The 12,595-nt window shown below is 45.1% G+C and overlaps 1 protein-coding gene across 1 annotated transcript; it reads left to right on the top strand.

Moving 5' to 3' along the window:
• The first annotated feature begins 2,516 nt into the window (after positions 1-2,516).
• On the top strand, positions 2,517-9,791 carry SLC25A35 (solute carrier family 25 member 35). Its single transcript, XM_060780089.2, has 5 exons — positions 2,517-2,967; positions 5,381-5,446; positions 7,109-7,261; positions 8,794-8,928; positions 9,564-9,791. Exons 1-5 carry the CDS (start codon positions 2,593-2,595, stop codon positions 9,741-9,743), a joined length of 909 nt encoding a protein of 302 aa, XP_060636072.2. The 5' UTR covers positions 2,517-2,592; the 3' UTR covers positions 9,744-9,791.
• Positions 9,792-12,595: the final 2,804 nt, after the last annotated feature.

Raw genomic sequence — 12,595 nt, 5'->3', positions numbered from 1 at the left:
AATTGTGGGAGTTCACGTCCAAAACACCTGGAAGGAGGACCAAAGTTTGACAATACCTAATCTACACAGTACAGTTAATGCATTTTGATACCATTTTAACTGCCCTGGCTCAATGCTAATGGAAGCCTGGGAGTTGTAGTTTCCCAAGATCTTTCTTGGCCAAATAGTGCAGGTGCCTCACCAAACTACCTCCTGGAAGTTGTAGTTTCCCAAGGTCTTTATCCTTCCCTGCCAAATAGTGCAGGTGCCTCACCAAACTACCTCCCTGATTCCATAATATTGGGCCTCTGTAGTTAATGTGATGCCAAACGGCACAACTGATCCTCCAGGGGTTTTGGACTTCAATTCCCAGAATCCCCGGCCGTTGATCAAGCTGCCTGAGGCTTCTGGGAGCTGAAGTCCAAAGTTCCTGGAGGACCCCTGTTGGAATTAGCGGGTCAGGCGAGGAGAAGAGGCTCCGCCCACCGCGCTGGCAAGGTGCGTCAAAGCAGGTAGCGGCGATTTACGCTCTCGCCCAATGAGCGCCGTCCGCCCGCGTGACGCCACGAGGGAGCCGTCCAGCCATTGGGCAAAGCGCGTCGGTTGGGGGCGTGGTTAGAACGCCGGCCGGCGCCTGTCGGCTTGCCAGGGCAGCAGTGGCTCAGACGGAGAGAAGCCGGCTGAGGTGCGGATTGGGCTCTCTTTCCTTGAATGGAGGGACTGTCTCCTTAATTATTTTTCTACCGGATTTTGCCATCTACTGTTTCCAGCGGCGATCAAGGAGAAGATCCTCCAGTTTCATCCTTTTTTCAGGCTTTTCTAATTACATTCCAGCCGTTACTCGTTACTCCCTGCTTATATCTCCCCTGAACCCTTTCTCTATTCACATCCTCCATTAGATTCTCTAGTTCAGTAACTCCCAACCTTCTATCCTCCAAGTATTTAGGGGACTTCAACTCCCAGAATCCCCAGCCGGCTTGATCAACTGCCAGGAATTCTGGGAGCTGAAGTCCAAATCTCCAAAGGTGATATTGAATTCCCCCTTCTTCTCCCTTCCTTCATCCTGCCATTGAAAACAATGGAATATCTGCCATCTTCCGCTTGTCCCTTCCTCCTAATGCTCTCAACCTGTGCTTTTCTGGGATTTTGATGTTCCTGATTTGCCCCCCCCCCCCCCCCCCCAATGGTTGACATTGCCATAGATGGAAATGTCGTTACTCTTTTTTCTTGTGTGGGAATGTACCCCAATCTTAACTTTCCTCTGCCTTGTGTTTGTCACCCTGTCCTTAGTCTTCGTTCAGGATCCTCTCGTTGGTTGATAGGGTCAGAGTTGTAGAGTTTCTCCCTTAACATTTTCGCCCAGGGAGTCCCATAGTCTTACCTTCTCTGTTCTTGACTTCCATCCTTCGCCTCCATCCTTGTCTTCCATCCTTCTCCTCCATCTCTTTATCTTCCATCCTTAACTTCCATTCTTCTCCTTCATCCTTGATCTCCATTCTTGTCTTCCATCTTTCTCTAGCATTCTACTCCATTCTCTTCCTCCATCCTTATCTTCTATCCTTGACCTCCATCCTTGTCCTCCATAGTGCCTTCCATCCTTCGCTATCTTCTCCACCCTTCTCTTCCATCCTTATTTTCCATCGTTAACTTCCATCCTTCTCCTTCATCCTTGATCTCCATTCTTGTCTTCCATCCTTCTCTACCATTCTCCATTCTCCTCCTCCATCCTTATCTTCCATCCTTGTCCTCCATAGTGCCTTCCATCCTTCTCCTCTATCTCCTCCATCCCTCTCTTCCATCCTTGTCTTCCATTGTTAACTTCCATTCTTCATTCTTGACCTCCATTTTTGTCTTCCATCCTTCTCCACCATACTTCTCCATCCTTCTTCTCCATCCTTGTCCTCCATAGTGCCTTCCATCCCTCTCTTTTATCTCCTCCATCCTCATTTTCCATCCTTATTTTCCATAGTTAACTTCCATCCTTCCCCTTCATTCTTAACCTCATGGACTAGACCACGCTCGATCCCTTCCCCTTCCTCTTCATTATTCACCTCCATTTTTGTCTTTCATACTTCTCCATCTTTCTCTGCCATTCTTCTCCATCCTCCTCCTTAATTCTTGTCTTCTATCCTTGTCCTCCGTAGTGCCTTTCATCCCTCTCCTTTATCTCCTCCATCCTTCTCTTCCATCCTTATCTTCCATAATTAACTTCAATCCTTCATCCTTGATCTCCATCCTTGACCTCCATCCTTGTCCTCCATAGTGCCTTCCATCCTTCATTCTTGACCTCCATTCTTGTCTTCCATCCTTCCCCACCATACTTCTCCATCCTTCTCCTTAATTTTTGTCTTCCAACCTTGACTTCTATCCTTGACCTCCATCCTTGTCCTCCATAGTTCCTGCCATCCCTCTCCTTTATCTCCTCCATCCTTCACCTTCATCCTTGTCCTCCATCCTTGTCTTCCATCGTTGACTTCCATCCTTCTCCATCCTCCCCCTTCATCTTATCTTTCTTCCTTGTCCTCCATCCTCCTCCTCCTCCTTTCTGATCTTCTCCCCCTGCTTGGCCCCATACACAACGTCCAAGGATTCTGCCCATTGAAGACCCCAACAATGGACTTCATCCTTAGCGGTGTGGCAGCCTGTGGGGCCTGCCTCTTCACCAACCCCTTGGAAGTGGTGAAGACTCGCATGCAGTTGCAGGGAGAGCTGCGTGCCCCGGGCACTTACACCCGCCATTACCGCAACGTCTTCCACGCCTTCTACACCATTGGCCGGGTGGACGGCTTGGCCGCTCTCCAGCGAGGGCTCATGCCTGCCCTTTTATACCAGTTTGGCTTCAACGGCCTCCGCTTGGGCACCTACGGGATGGTCGAGACGGCCGGCTACATCCACTCCTCTGACGGACGGATCAGCCCCCTGCGGACCACTGTGGCCGGAGCATCGGCCGGGGCAATGGCAGCTATTGCAAGCAGCCCCATTTATATGGTGGGTCTGTGTTCGGGTCTGGGTTGAGACATATCAAGGGCTTGTGCTGCTTCAAATGTGAAAATGCGTATTAGCAAGATAACCTGTTGGGAAACTTCTTTTTCTCCAGAAAGAGAAATAAAAATCTGCATTTTCCCCGCAGCCCTACTCTAAATTGTAGTTTGCTAAACATGTATGTAATTTGGGCCCTAGGCAAATCTTAAACTTAAAATACTAGATCATGGAGACAGGGAAGCTGGCTAACTGTGTGGGCGGCAGAGTAGTTAGTTGAAATTCTTGTATTAACCAAAGCGTTCCTTCTGCTTTTGAAGGAGAATGATTCTTGTTTCCTCTTTACACAATCAAAGTAGATTGTTGCATCATAAAGAATTAAAAGATTCTTTGGAAGATACAGTCATCATATTGTTTAAAGAGACACACACACTCTTCCTCTTTTCCAATATTCCTGCTTCTTGGCAGGGGGTTGGACTGGATGGCCCATGAGGTCTCTTCCAACTCTTTGATTCTATGATTCTATGATTCCCTGGTTAACCATCAAACAAAAGATAGAGCCAGTATCATAATCAAGAGCATTGTGGTAGATCAGTCGTTCCCAATCTTTGTTTTGACCAGGGACCACTCTCCAACATTAGTACCAAAAGGTTTACGAATCAGTTTTTGGTCAACTTTAGATTTGGTTTGCTTATTTGGGGTGCTGATTCAGAACATTGCCTTGGATAGACCACATCAGCTCTAGTTTCTGATACAGAACATATGCCATCCAGTAGTCGCCATCTGCTTGCCCACAGAAAACCATATTTAATAAGCCTCAGCACTATACGAAGGTTTTGCAAGAGTGCTTCCCCTCGTTGTAACAGTGTAGTAATGATGAGACTGTGGACAAAAATTTAGTTAGTTCTCTGCTTCTAGAACATGGCCATATAGCCCCAAAAACCTACAACAACCCAGTGATTCCGGCCATGAAAGCCTTCGACAATACATTTAGTTCTTGGGGACCACTGGTGGTTCATGGACCACAGGATGGGAGCCACCTTCTTAGATTATAAACCCCACGACTTTCTGTATTCAACAATGTCATTGTGGCCCATCCATTCCTGCATCCTTTCGCCCCCAAAAATGATAGATGCAAGACAAGACCTGGGCTAGCTTTTGGGAGGTTAATTTTAGCCTGATGGTGGTTGTGTGCCTTCAAGTTATTTCTGACTTATAGTGACCTTAGCACATGGGATTCTTGGTAAGATTTATTTAGAAGCAATTTGTCATTGCTTTCCTCTGAAATTGAGAGTGTGACTCATCCAACGTCACCCACTTGGTTTCCATAGTTGAGCAGTTTTGAAATGGTAGTCTCCAGATTGATACTTGGATACTCAAACCATAACAATTGCTTTCATTTCCTAGTTATCCATGCTAAAAGGTTCTCTGAATCTTCAAATCTTGAGTGTAACAGTTTTGTTGGAGCATGTAAAAATCAGTTGGTGAATGTGTTAACTGAAAAATGCAAAACACAACAACAACAACAATAACAACAACAACACTTTATTTGTACCCCACTACCATCTCCCCAAGGGACTTGGTGCGGTTTACGTGAGGCCGAGCCCAAATACAACAATACACGCAATAATAACAACAATACAAGCAATTAAAATTAAAAAAGACATGGACAACATTAACAATAAGACAACACACAATTAAAACTGTGGGAAGGCCAAATGTAAAATTAAAATTGAAAATAATGCTGGAGCATGGTTGAAAAGGTGGTAGTGGTGTTTGTGGAAACATATAAGCAGACCTAAAATGTAAAGTGCTTCGGAAGACAAAGTGCTGTGGGATCATTATTCTGGGAAGGCACACTGGAACAACCACGTCTTCAAGCTCCTCCTAACACACAAAGCTAATTGGCTGGGCCACGCCCAGGCAGCTAGCTGAGCCTGGGAGTTTTGGCAACAGTTACATGTTTAAGTTTTCTGTGTGAGCGCTTGCCAAGGCAGTTTTGTATTTTTGCTTCTTGGCTGCTGGAAGACAATCTCTCACATGGACATCCAAGGACCATTTAAATCTCTCTCAAAGGACATTGTGTGAGTCAATGCAACTGTTCTCATGACTGTATATATGTTGCACTGCATAATAAAAGAGTAAACACCTAATTCTTTACTGCGTGGCATCTTTCCTCAAGCAAGACAGTGTGTAGATTGAACTACATGTGATTTTCATTCCGCCACTAGTTTGAACATAGCTACATGTAAGGAGTACTTCCCTGCTCAAAACATCTCTCCGAAACATAGGTGTTATTTTTCCTTTGGATAAAGATGACCCGTGTTAAGAAGAGGACATATGATACTCTTCCTAAATAATACTAATAGGCTCCTTATATGGCTTCTGAGGAAGCTAATCAGACTCCCATCTTTTCCCGCAGGTGAAGACACACATTCAGGCTCAATCAGCTGCTGAGATTGCGGTGGGGCACCAGTATCAGCATCAGGTATGTGCTGCTTGTTCTTTGTCCTAGGGTGCATCTACACAGGGGCGGCTCAACCCATTACGCAAAGTAAGCATTTGCAGTATAGTTGATTTTGCCCAGGGGCGCTCTTGGGGGAAAATAGACCTTGACATATGTGAGTTGTAGTTACTGGGATGTATAGTTCATCTACAATCAAAGAGCATTCTGAACTCCAGCAATGATGGAATTGAACCAAATATGGCACACAGAACTCCCACGACAAACAGAAAATATATATCAGTGATTGGTTGGGGGGGGGGGGGAGCATAATACTGTTTGCTTATCCTTGAAAATTACCTAGGACCCCTCTGCATCTACACTGCTGAATGAATGCCCTTTTCACTGAACGTGACTGAGTTCTATGGAATCTTGGGAGTTATAGTTTGGCGAGGCACCTCCACTCTTTGGCAGATAAAACTACAATTCCCGTGATTCCATAGAACTCAGTCATGGCAGTTAAAGAGGTGTTGAACTGCACTAGTTCTACAGTCTGGACCGGGCATGGGCAAACTTTGGCCCTCCAGGTGTTTTGGACTTCAACTCTCACAATTCCTAACAGCGTAGTTGTTAGGAAGCTGCTCTATATGCAGCCAGGATCTCGGTCCAACTAGATCAAGTATGAGCATTATTGTTTAATGCTTTTTAATTTGTATGTATATGTTTCTAACAGTTTTCACTATAGTCTAGTGCAGGGGTCCTCAAACTTTGTAAACAGAGGGCCAGGTCAAAATCCCTCAAAGTTGGAGGGCCGGATTATAATTTTTTAAAAAAACCAAACATGAATGATTTCTTATGCACACTGCACATCTTATTTGTCGTGCAAAAAACACTTTAAAACAATACAATAATTAAAATGAACAATTTTAACAAATATAAACTTATTAGTATTTCAATGGGAAGTGTGGGCTTGCTTTTGGCTGATGAGATAAGATTGTTGTTGTGTGTTTTCAAGTCCTTTCAGACTTAGGTTGACCCTCAGCGAGGGCTGGGTAAATGACCTTGGAGGGCTGTATTCGGCCCTTGGGCCTTAGTTTGAGGACCCCTGATCATGTATGGCATGTGGGAGAAAAGTGGTATATTAATTGGGCACTGGGATTGTGGCGCAGCTGGCTGAGTGTCAGCTGCATTAAGATCACTCTAACCAAAAAGGTCATGAGTTCGAAGCCAGCCCGGGTTGGAGTGGGTTTCCAACCAATTGTGTGTAGCCTGTTGTCGACCTTTGCAACCCGAAAGACAGTTGCATCTGTCAAGTAGGAAAATAAGGTACCACCTTAAAGTGTGGGGAGGCTAAATTAACTGATTTATGAGGCCATAAAGAAGACTCCAGCAAAGAATTCCAGCGGGGAAGCATGCAGGGAATGCGGAAGTGCTTAATCAGCGTCGCAGATGGACGATGAAAGCGACAGCTCCCCTGGCGGCCAGAAAAAGTTAAATAGCCTCTGTCTATGTCTGTATATGTTTGTATGTCAAAAAATGGCATTGAATGTTTGCCATATATGTGTACACTGTAATCTGCCCTGAGTCCCCTGTGGGGTGAGAAGGGCGGAATATCAAAGCTGTAAATAAATAAATAAATAAATAAATAAATATCATAAAATTGGAGAAGGTATTAGGGACTTTTTGTTTCTCTTTCCTTGTGCCCAGGGGATGTTCCACGCATTGATGATGATTCACAAGGAACACGGCATTCTGGGGTTGTGGCGTGGAGCCATTTCATCCGTACCCCGGGTCATGGTGGGCTCCGCGACCCAGCTGGCCACCTTCTCTTCTGCCAAGGAGTTCTTCCAGCGCCTAGAGGTATATTCATAGAGAAGGTGATTTCCTCCATTTGTGCTGGAGTGGGCTCTTCCCAAGCTATCCTGGTTTTATGGGTCCTAAGAGCTTGGGGGCATTTCAACATTCGTTGATATGGATCAGGGTTGGGACTAAGGCAACCCCACCCCAAGTTGTTGCATCACAATTGCCAGCATTCTTCTTCATCAGCTCTGCAAGTCCAGCAATATCTAGAGGCCAACATGTTTCTCAGCCTGAGATATACATCCTCTGAAGATGCCAGCCACAGATGCAGGTGAAACATCAGGAAAAAATGCTGCCATACAACCCAGAAACCACACAACACTCCTATATATAGGCGATTTACAGTCTATGGTCCATTAACAGAACACTTGTGTATGTTTTCTTCTGTGTGCCTGTTACCAAACTGTTCCTTGAGATACTACATATTTACATTACAAGGATGGGGAATCTTCTGCCCAAGGCCATAATCCAATCTTAAAGAAATTCCAAAACCACATTCCAAAGGTGGTGTATAAGAGTAGAGAGCCCAGGGACCAAATATACCAGCTTTTTATAACCGAAAGCTTTTCCAGCCAGAAACTAGACCATAGGTGAAAAACACTGGAATCTTTTAAGAGGAAAGGTAAAGCTTTTCCTCTGACATTAAGTCTAGTCGTGTCCAACTCTGGGGAGTGGTGCTCATTTCCATTTCTAAACCGAAGAGCCAGTATTGTCTTTAGACACCTCCAAGGTTATGTGGCCGTCATGACTGCATGGAGCGTCATTACCTTCCTGCCGAAGTGGTACCTATTTATCTACTCACATTCGCATGTTTTCAAACTGCTAGGTTGACAGAAGCTGGCCTACAACTCCCGGAAATCCCAGCCAGTTTACCAGCTGGGTTGTTGTGTGTTTTCCGGGCCGTATGGCCACGACTGCATGGAGCATCTTTACCTTCCTACCAAAGTGGTACCTATTGATCTGCTCACATTCACATGTTTTCAAACTGCTAGGTTGGCAGAAGCTGGCCTACAACTCCCGGAAATCCCAGCCAGTTTACCAGCTGGATTGTTGTGTGCTTTCCAGGCCATATGGCCATGTTCCAGAAGCATTCTCTCCTGACGTTTTGCCTGCATCTATGGCAGGCATCCTCAAAGGTTGTGAGGTTTGTTGGAAAATAGGCAAGTGGGGTTTATATATCAGTTCACCAGCTGTTAGGATTTTTGGGAGTTAAAGGCCAAAACATCTGAAGGCCCACCGGTTGAGAACCACTGACTTAGAGGGAACAATTATCTAGGAATCTCTAGGTCCCCCAGTGTGGGAGACCTAGACGTTTACCACCAAGTCTCCCTGGATGTAGAGAACCCCAGAAGGAATTATCTCACATTTTTAAATGAATTTTCCCAGTTTCATGGAGGTTACTTACATACGAAGATGGCTCTCTGCCCATGCTTGGTTCCAGTCTCCATCGGTCAAGGCAATCTCTGCCTGTGTTCCTTGGGGTTCCTTTTGAGCCACCTCACCTGCTTTCCGTCTCTCCTGACTCTCCCTAGGTATTCCCAAAGGACAGCTGGCTTGTGGCCCTGAGCGCTGGCATGGTAAGCAGCTTCACCGTGGCCCTTGCAATGTCGCCCTTTGATGTGGCCAGCACCCGCCTCTACAACCAGCCCGTTGGGCCAGAGGGTCAGGTAAGTGTGGAAATAAACAACTGCTGTTTCGGTGTGGCAGAATGAAAATCACTTGTAGTTCACGTTCACGTCTGACAGTCCACACACTGTCTTGCCAAAGAAAAGATATGCCATGCAGATGATAAGTAAAGAATAAGGTGTTTACTCTTTGTTATGCAGAGCAACACATATACAATCATGTGAAAAGTTGCATTGACTCACACAGTGTCCTTTTAAGAGAGATTCAAATGGAACTTAGGTGTTCATGTGAAAAGAACCTTCTTCCAGCAACCCAGAAGAAAATCGATCGTTGCAAGCTCCTGCACAGCTAAAGCCTGAAAATGTAACTGTTGCCAAAACTCCCAGGCTCAGCTAGCTTAGTTGGATGCGGCCCAACCAATTAGCTTCATGCATTGCATTTTCAGTTAACACACACTCACCAACTGATTTTTACATGGCTGACCAGGTGGAAGCATAATGGCAAATGGTTGGAAACCTCCAACCATTTGCCATTGGTTGGAAACCTCCATCAGAAGCATATCATAGAATCACTGAGAGGACCTAGAACATGCCAAGAGCAGGCATATTTTGTCAGATGTGCACAATGAAGAGTGGGAGAGGTTACCAATCTTGGTTCAATTTTTTTTCTCCCACAGGGTCTGATCTACAAGGGTCTCCTCGACTGCCTTGCCAAAATCATCCGCTCAGAGGGCTTCTTGGGGGTCTACAAGGGACTGGGAGCTTGCTATTTCCGCATCGGGCCCCACACCATCCTCAGCCTGCTGTTCTGGAATGAGCTGCGCCAACACTATGCCCGCTGGGCACAGAAGCGGTGACGGCGATGGCAGATAACAGAAAACCCACTGGGGATTTCCATGTTGTCACTTTCCTGAAGAGAGGTTAAGAAGCCTTGAGACCTGCAAGACTCTTTTATGCATTGGACGTCAACCATGGGACCAACATGACCTTGGCTGGTGACTTCTGCTCTCTTGAGTCGAGGGAATGAGCAGTCAGACTCTTCTTTGCACTGCATCCCATCATGTGGCAGCTGATCTTTACTGTTTTGTTTAATCTTATCTTCTCAGTTATTGCATTGTACATTGAGAAACTACTTGAGACCTACCAAGAATTCTGTGAGACTCTTGTATCCAGAACCTTGTCCTTGTTGTGGAACTAGAACAGGTCTCTGGGTGTTCTTGGGCACAACATGTCGCCTGCAAAGTTGAATGTAGTTCATAAGCTGCCTAATAGGTCCAGGAAGGCAGATTCTGTAGGATGGCTATAGGTTCCAGCTCATTCTTAGGACCAACAGAACAAAGTGAAGCATCTACTACAGCTCTTTCATGCCATTTTAATGCCATGGCTCCATCCTATAGAATCATGGGGTGAGTACTTTCACAAGGTACTAGACTTCCTGTCAGAAAATTTTGGTGCTGTACTTTTGAAACCGCATGCTAAAGAGTACCAGGTCCAATTATAAATCTCAGGATTCATGGGACAGACACACTAGTATTAAAGTGGTCTTGCACTGCTATAATTGTATCCCAATGTGTGGCTTGTTGCAGGTTATTGGACTCCCAACTGAAAGAGACTATGGGGCCAGCAGTCTAAAAATGTCTGGAAGGCCCAAGGTTTGCCATTTTTGGGCAAGAGAAGCGCACAATGTGCTCTTTTTAAAATTTCAACTCTTAATGTTACCTGAGCCAACCCCTGTCTAGTATCAAACTATTCAAATCCAAAGAATTAAAGTTGGTTCGCCTCTAGGTGGTGGTAGAGTTCAAGGGATGAAAGCATAAAACTCTTTGTATTGTCGAAGGCTTTCATGGCCCTAATCACTGGGTTGTTGTAGGTTTTTTGGGCTATATGGCCATGTTCTAGAGACATTTTCTCCTGACGTTTCGCCTGCATCTATGGCAAGCATCATCAGAGGTAGTGAGGTCTGTTGGAACTAGGAAAAAGGGTTTATATATCTGTGGAAGGACCAGGGTGGGACAAAGAACTCTTGTCTGTTGGAGCTAAGTGTGAATGTTCCAACTGATCACCTTGATTAGCATTTGAAGGCCTGGCAGAGCCTGGAGCAAAGATTGCTCCAGGCTCTGCCAGGCCTTCAAATGCTAATCAAGGTGATCAGTTGGAACATTCACACCTAGCTCCAACAGACCAGAGTCCTTTGTCCCACCCTGGTCATTCCACAGATATATAAACACTTTTTCCTAGTTCCAACAGACCTCACTACCTCTGAGAATGCTTGCCATAGATGCAGGCGAAATGTCAGGAGAGAATGCCTCTAGAACATGGCCATATAGCCTGAAAAAACCTACAACAACCCAATAAAATTCTTTAGCTGTTTTGGTCTACCAGTTCCAAAAGTTTCAGTCTGAATGGCCAAAGCGCAAGACTGGGGCCAGTTGTAGTCCGTTATCACCTGGAAAGCCAAAGCTTCCCTACCACAAATATTACATTGCCTCAGCTGCTTCTAGCTCTTGTTCCTAGTTTTTCTTACAGTGTTGAATTACAGTTACGTTGCAGCCTCTATATCCGTCAGACACATGTTTGCAGTAATAGTAAACTTGATTGAACAAATAACTTCTGGCAGAATTATACCAGAGAGCAGGCATGAGCAGTCTTCAGCCCTCCAGGTATTTTGGATTTCAACTCCCACCATTCCTCACACCTGAAGGGGTGAAGTTTGCCCATGCCTGCCATAGAACCATGCTGCAAGATCTAGGAAATGCCTAGAAGACACCTCTGTAAGCATGAGTAGGTCCTTCTATGGTCAACCTCCATCAGAAGCATATCATAGAATCACTGAGGACCTAGAACAGTGGTTCTCAACCTGGGTTCCCCAGATGTTTTTGTCCTTCAACTCCCAGAAATCCTAACAGCTGGTAAACTGGCTGGGATTTCTGGGAGTTGTAGGCCAGAAACATCTGGGGACCCCAGGTTGAGAATCACAGACCTAGAAAATGCCCAGAGTGGGCATATTTTGTCAGATGTACACAATGAAACATCTTGTGGATATGGAGGTCACACTGTGCCATCATATTGTTTGATGGTGGGATTTTGTGGTTATGTTTTATTACCATTTTCTTGAGACCAGATCCATGTTCTAGTTCAGTGGTTCTCAACCTGTGGGTCTGCAGATGTTTTGGCCTTCAACTCCCAGAAATCCTAACAGTTGGTCAACTGGCTGGGATTTCTGGGAGTTGTAGACCCACAGGTTGAGAACCACACACAGGTTGAGAACAACTATTCTAGTTTGTGCTCTCTAACAGCAGCACTGAGGTGCAATGGAGGTGACTCTGCCCTATAAAAAGGGTGGGAAAGGCTTCATTTCACTTATTTTTGCACTTGATACCAACGGCATTCCCAAAAAAACATACCTGTTGTTGATTAAATAGACATGTGCATTCCTGGCATTGAAGTGCATCAATGATGAATGTGTCCAAAACCTGCTTCAATGCATTTGATATTTTATTTTCAAAGGTTGACACAGGTTCTCTGCCCTACAGCCATATTTAACACCCAAGGAATGTGCCAGTTCTTAAAATGAAGCCTCAGTTTTTGTGGCAACCTTTAAAAAACAGGAGGCATAAAGAAGGGGGATCTGGTAAAAAACAAAAGGGGTCTTTCTTGATAATTATAAAACAGACTTGTTTTTAAAATATTTGCTTTTCTTCTCTTAACA

This window comes from Anolis sagrei, chromosome 6, assembly GCF_037176765.1.
Source record: "Anolis sagrei isolate rAnoSag1 chromosome 6, rAnoSag1.mat, whole genome shotgun sequence".
NCBI lineage: Eukaryota > Metazoa > Chordata > Lepidosauria > Squamata > Dactyloidae > Anolis > Anolis sagrei.
The sequence above is the reverse complement of the archived record's forward strand: the minus strand, read 5'-3'. Positions and strand labels throughout refer to the sequence as shown.

Excerpts from the sequence above, each read along its gene's own strand:
- SLC25A35 (XM_060780089.2), top strand. The coding sequence starts at position 2,593 with ATGGACTTCATCCTTAGCGGTGTGGCAGCCTGTGGGGCCTGCCTCTTC. Across the intron at positions 5,447-7,108 it reads GGCACCAGTATCAGCATCAG|GGGATGTTCCACGCATTGAT; the intron begins GTATGTGCTGCT and ends CCTTGTGCCCAG. Across the intron at positions 7,262-8,793 it reads AGTTCTTCCAGCGCCTAGAG|GTATTCCCAAAGGACAGCTG; the intron begins GTATATTCATAG and ends GACTCTCCCTAG.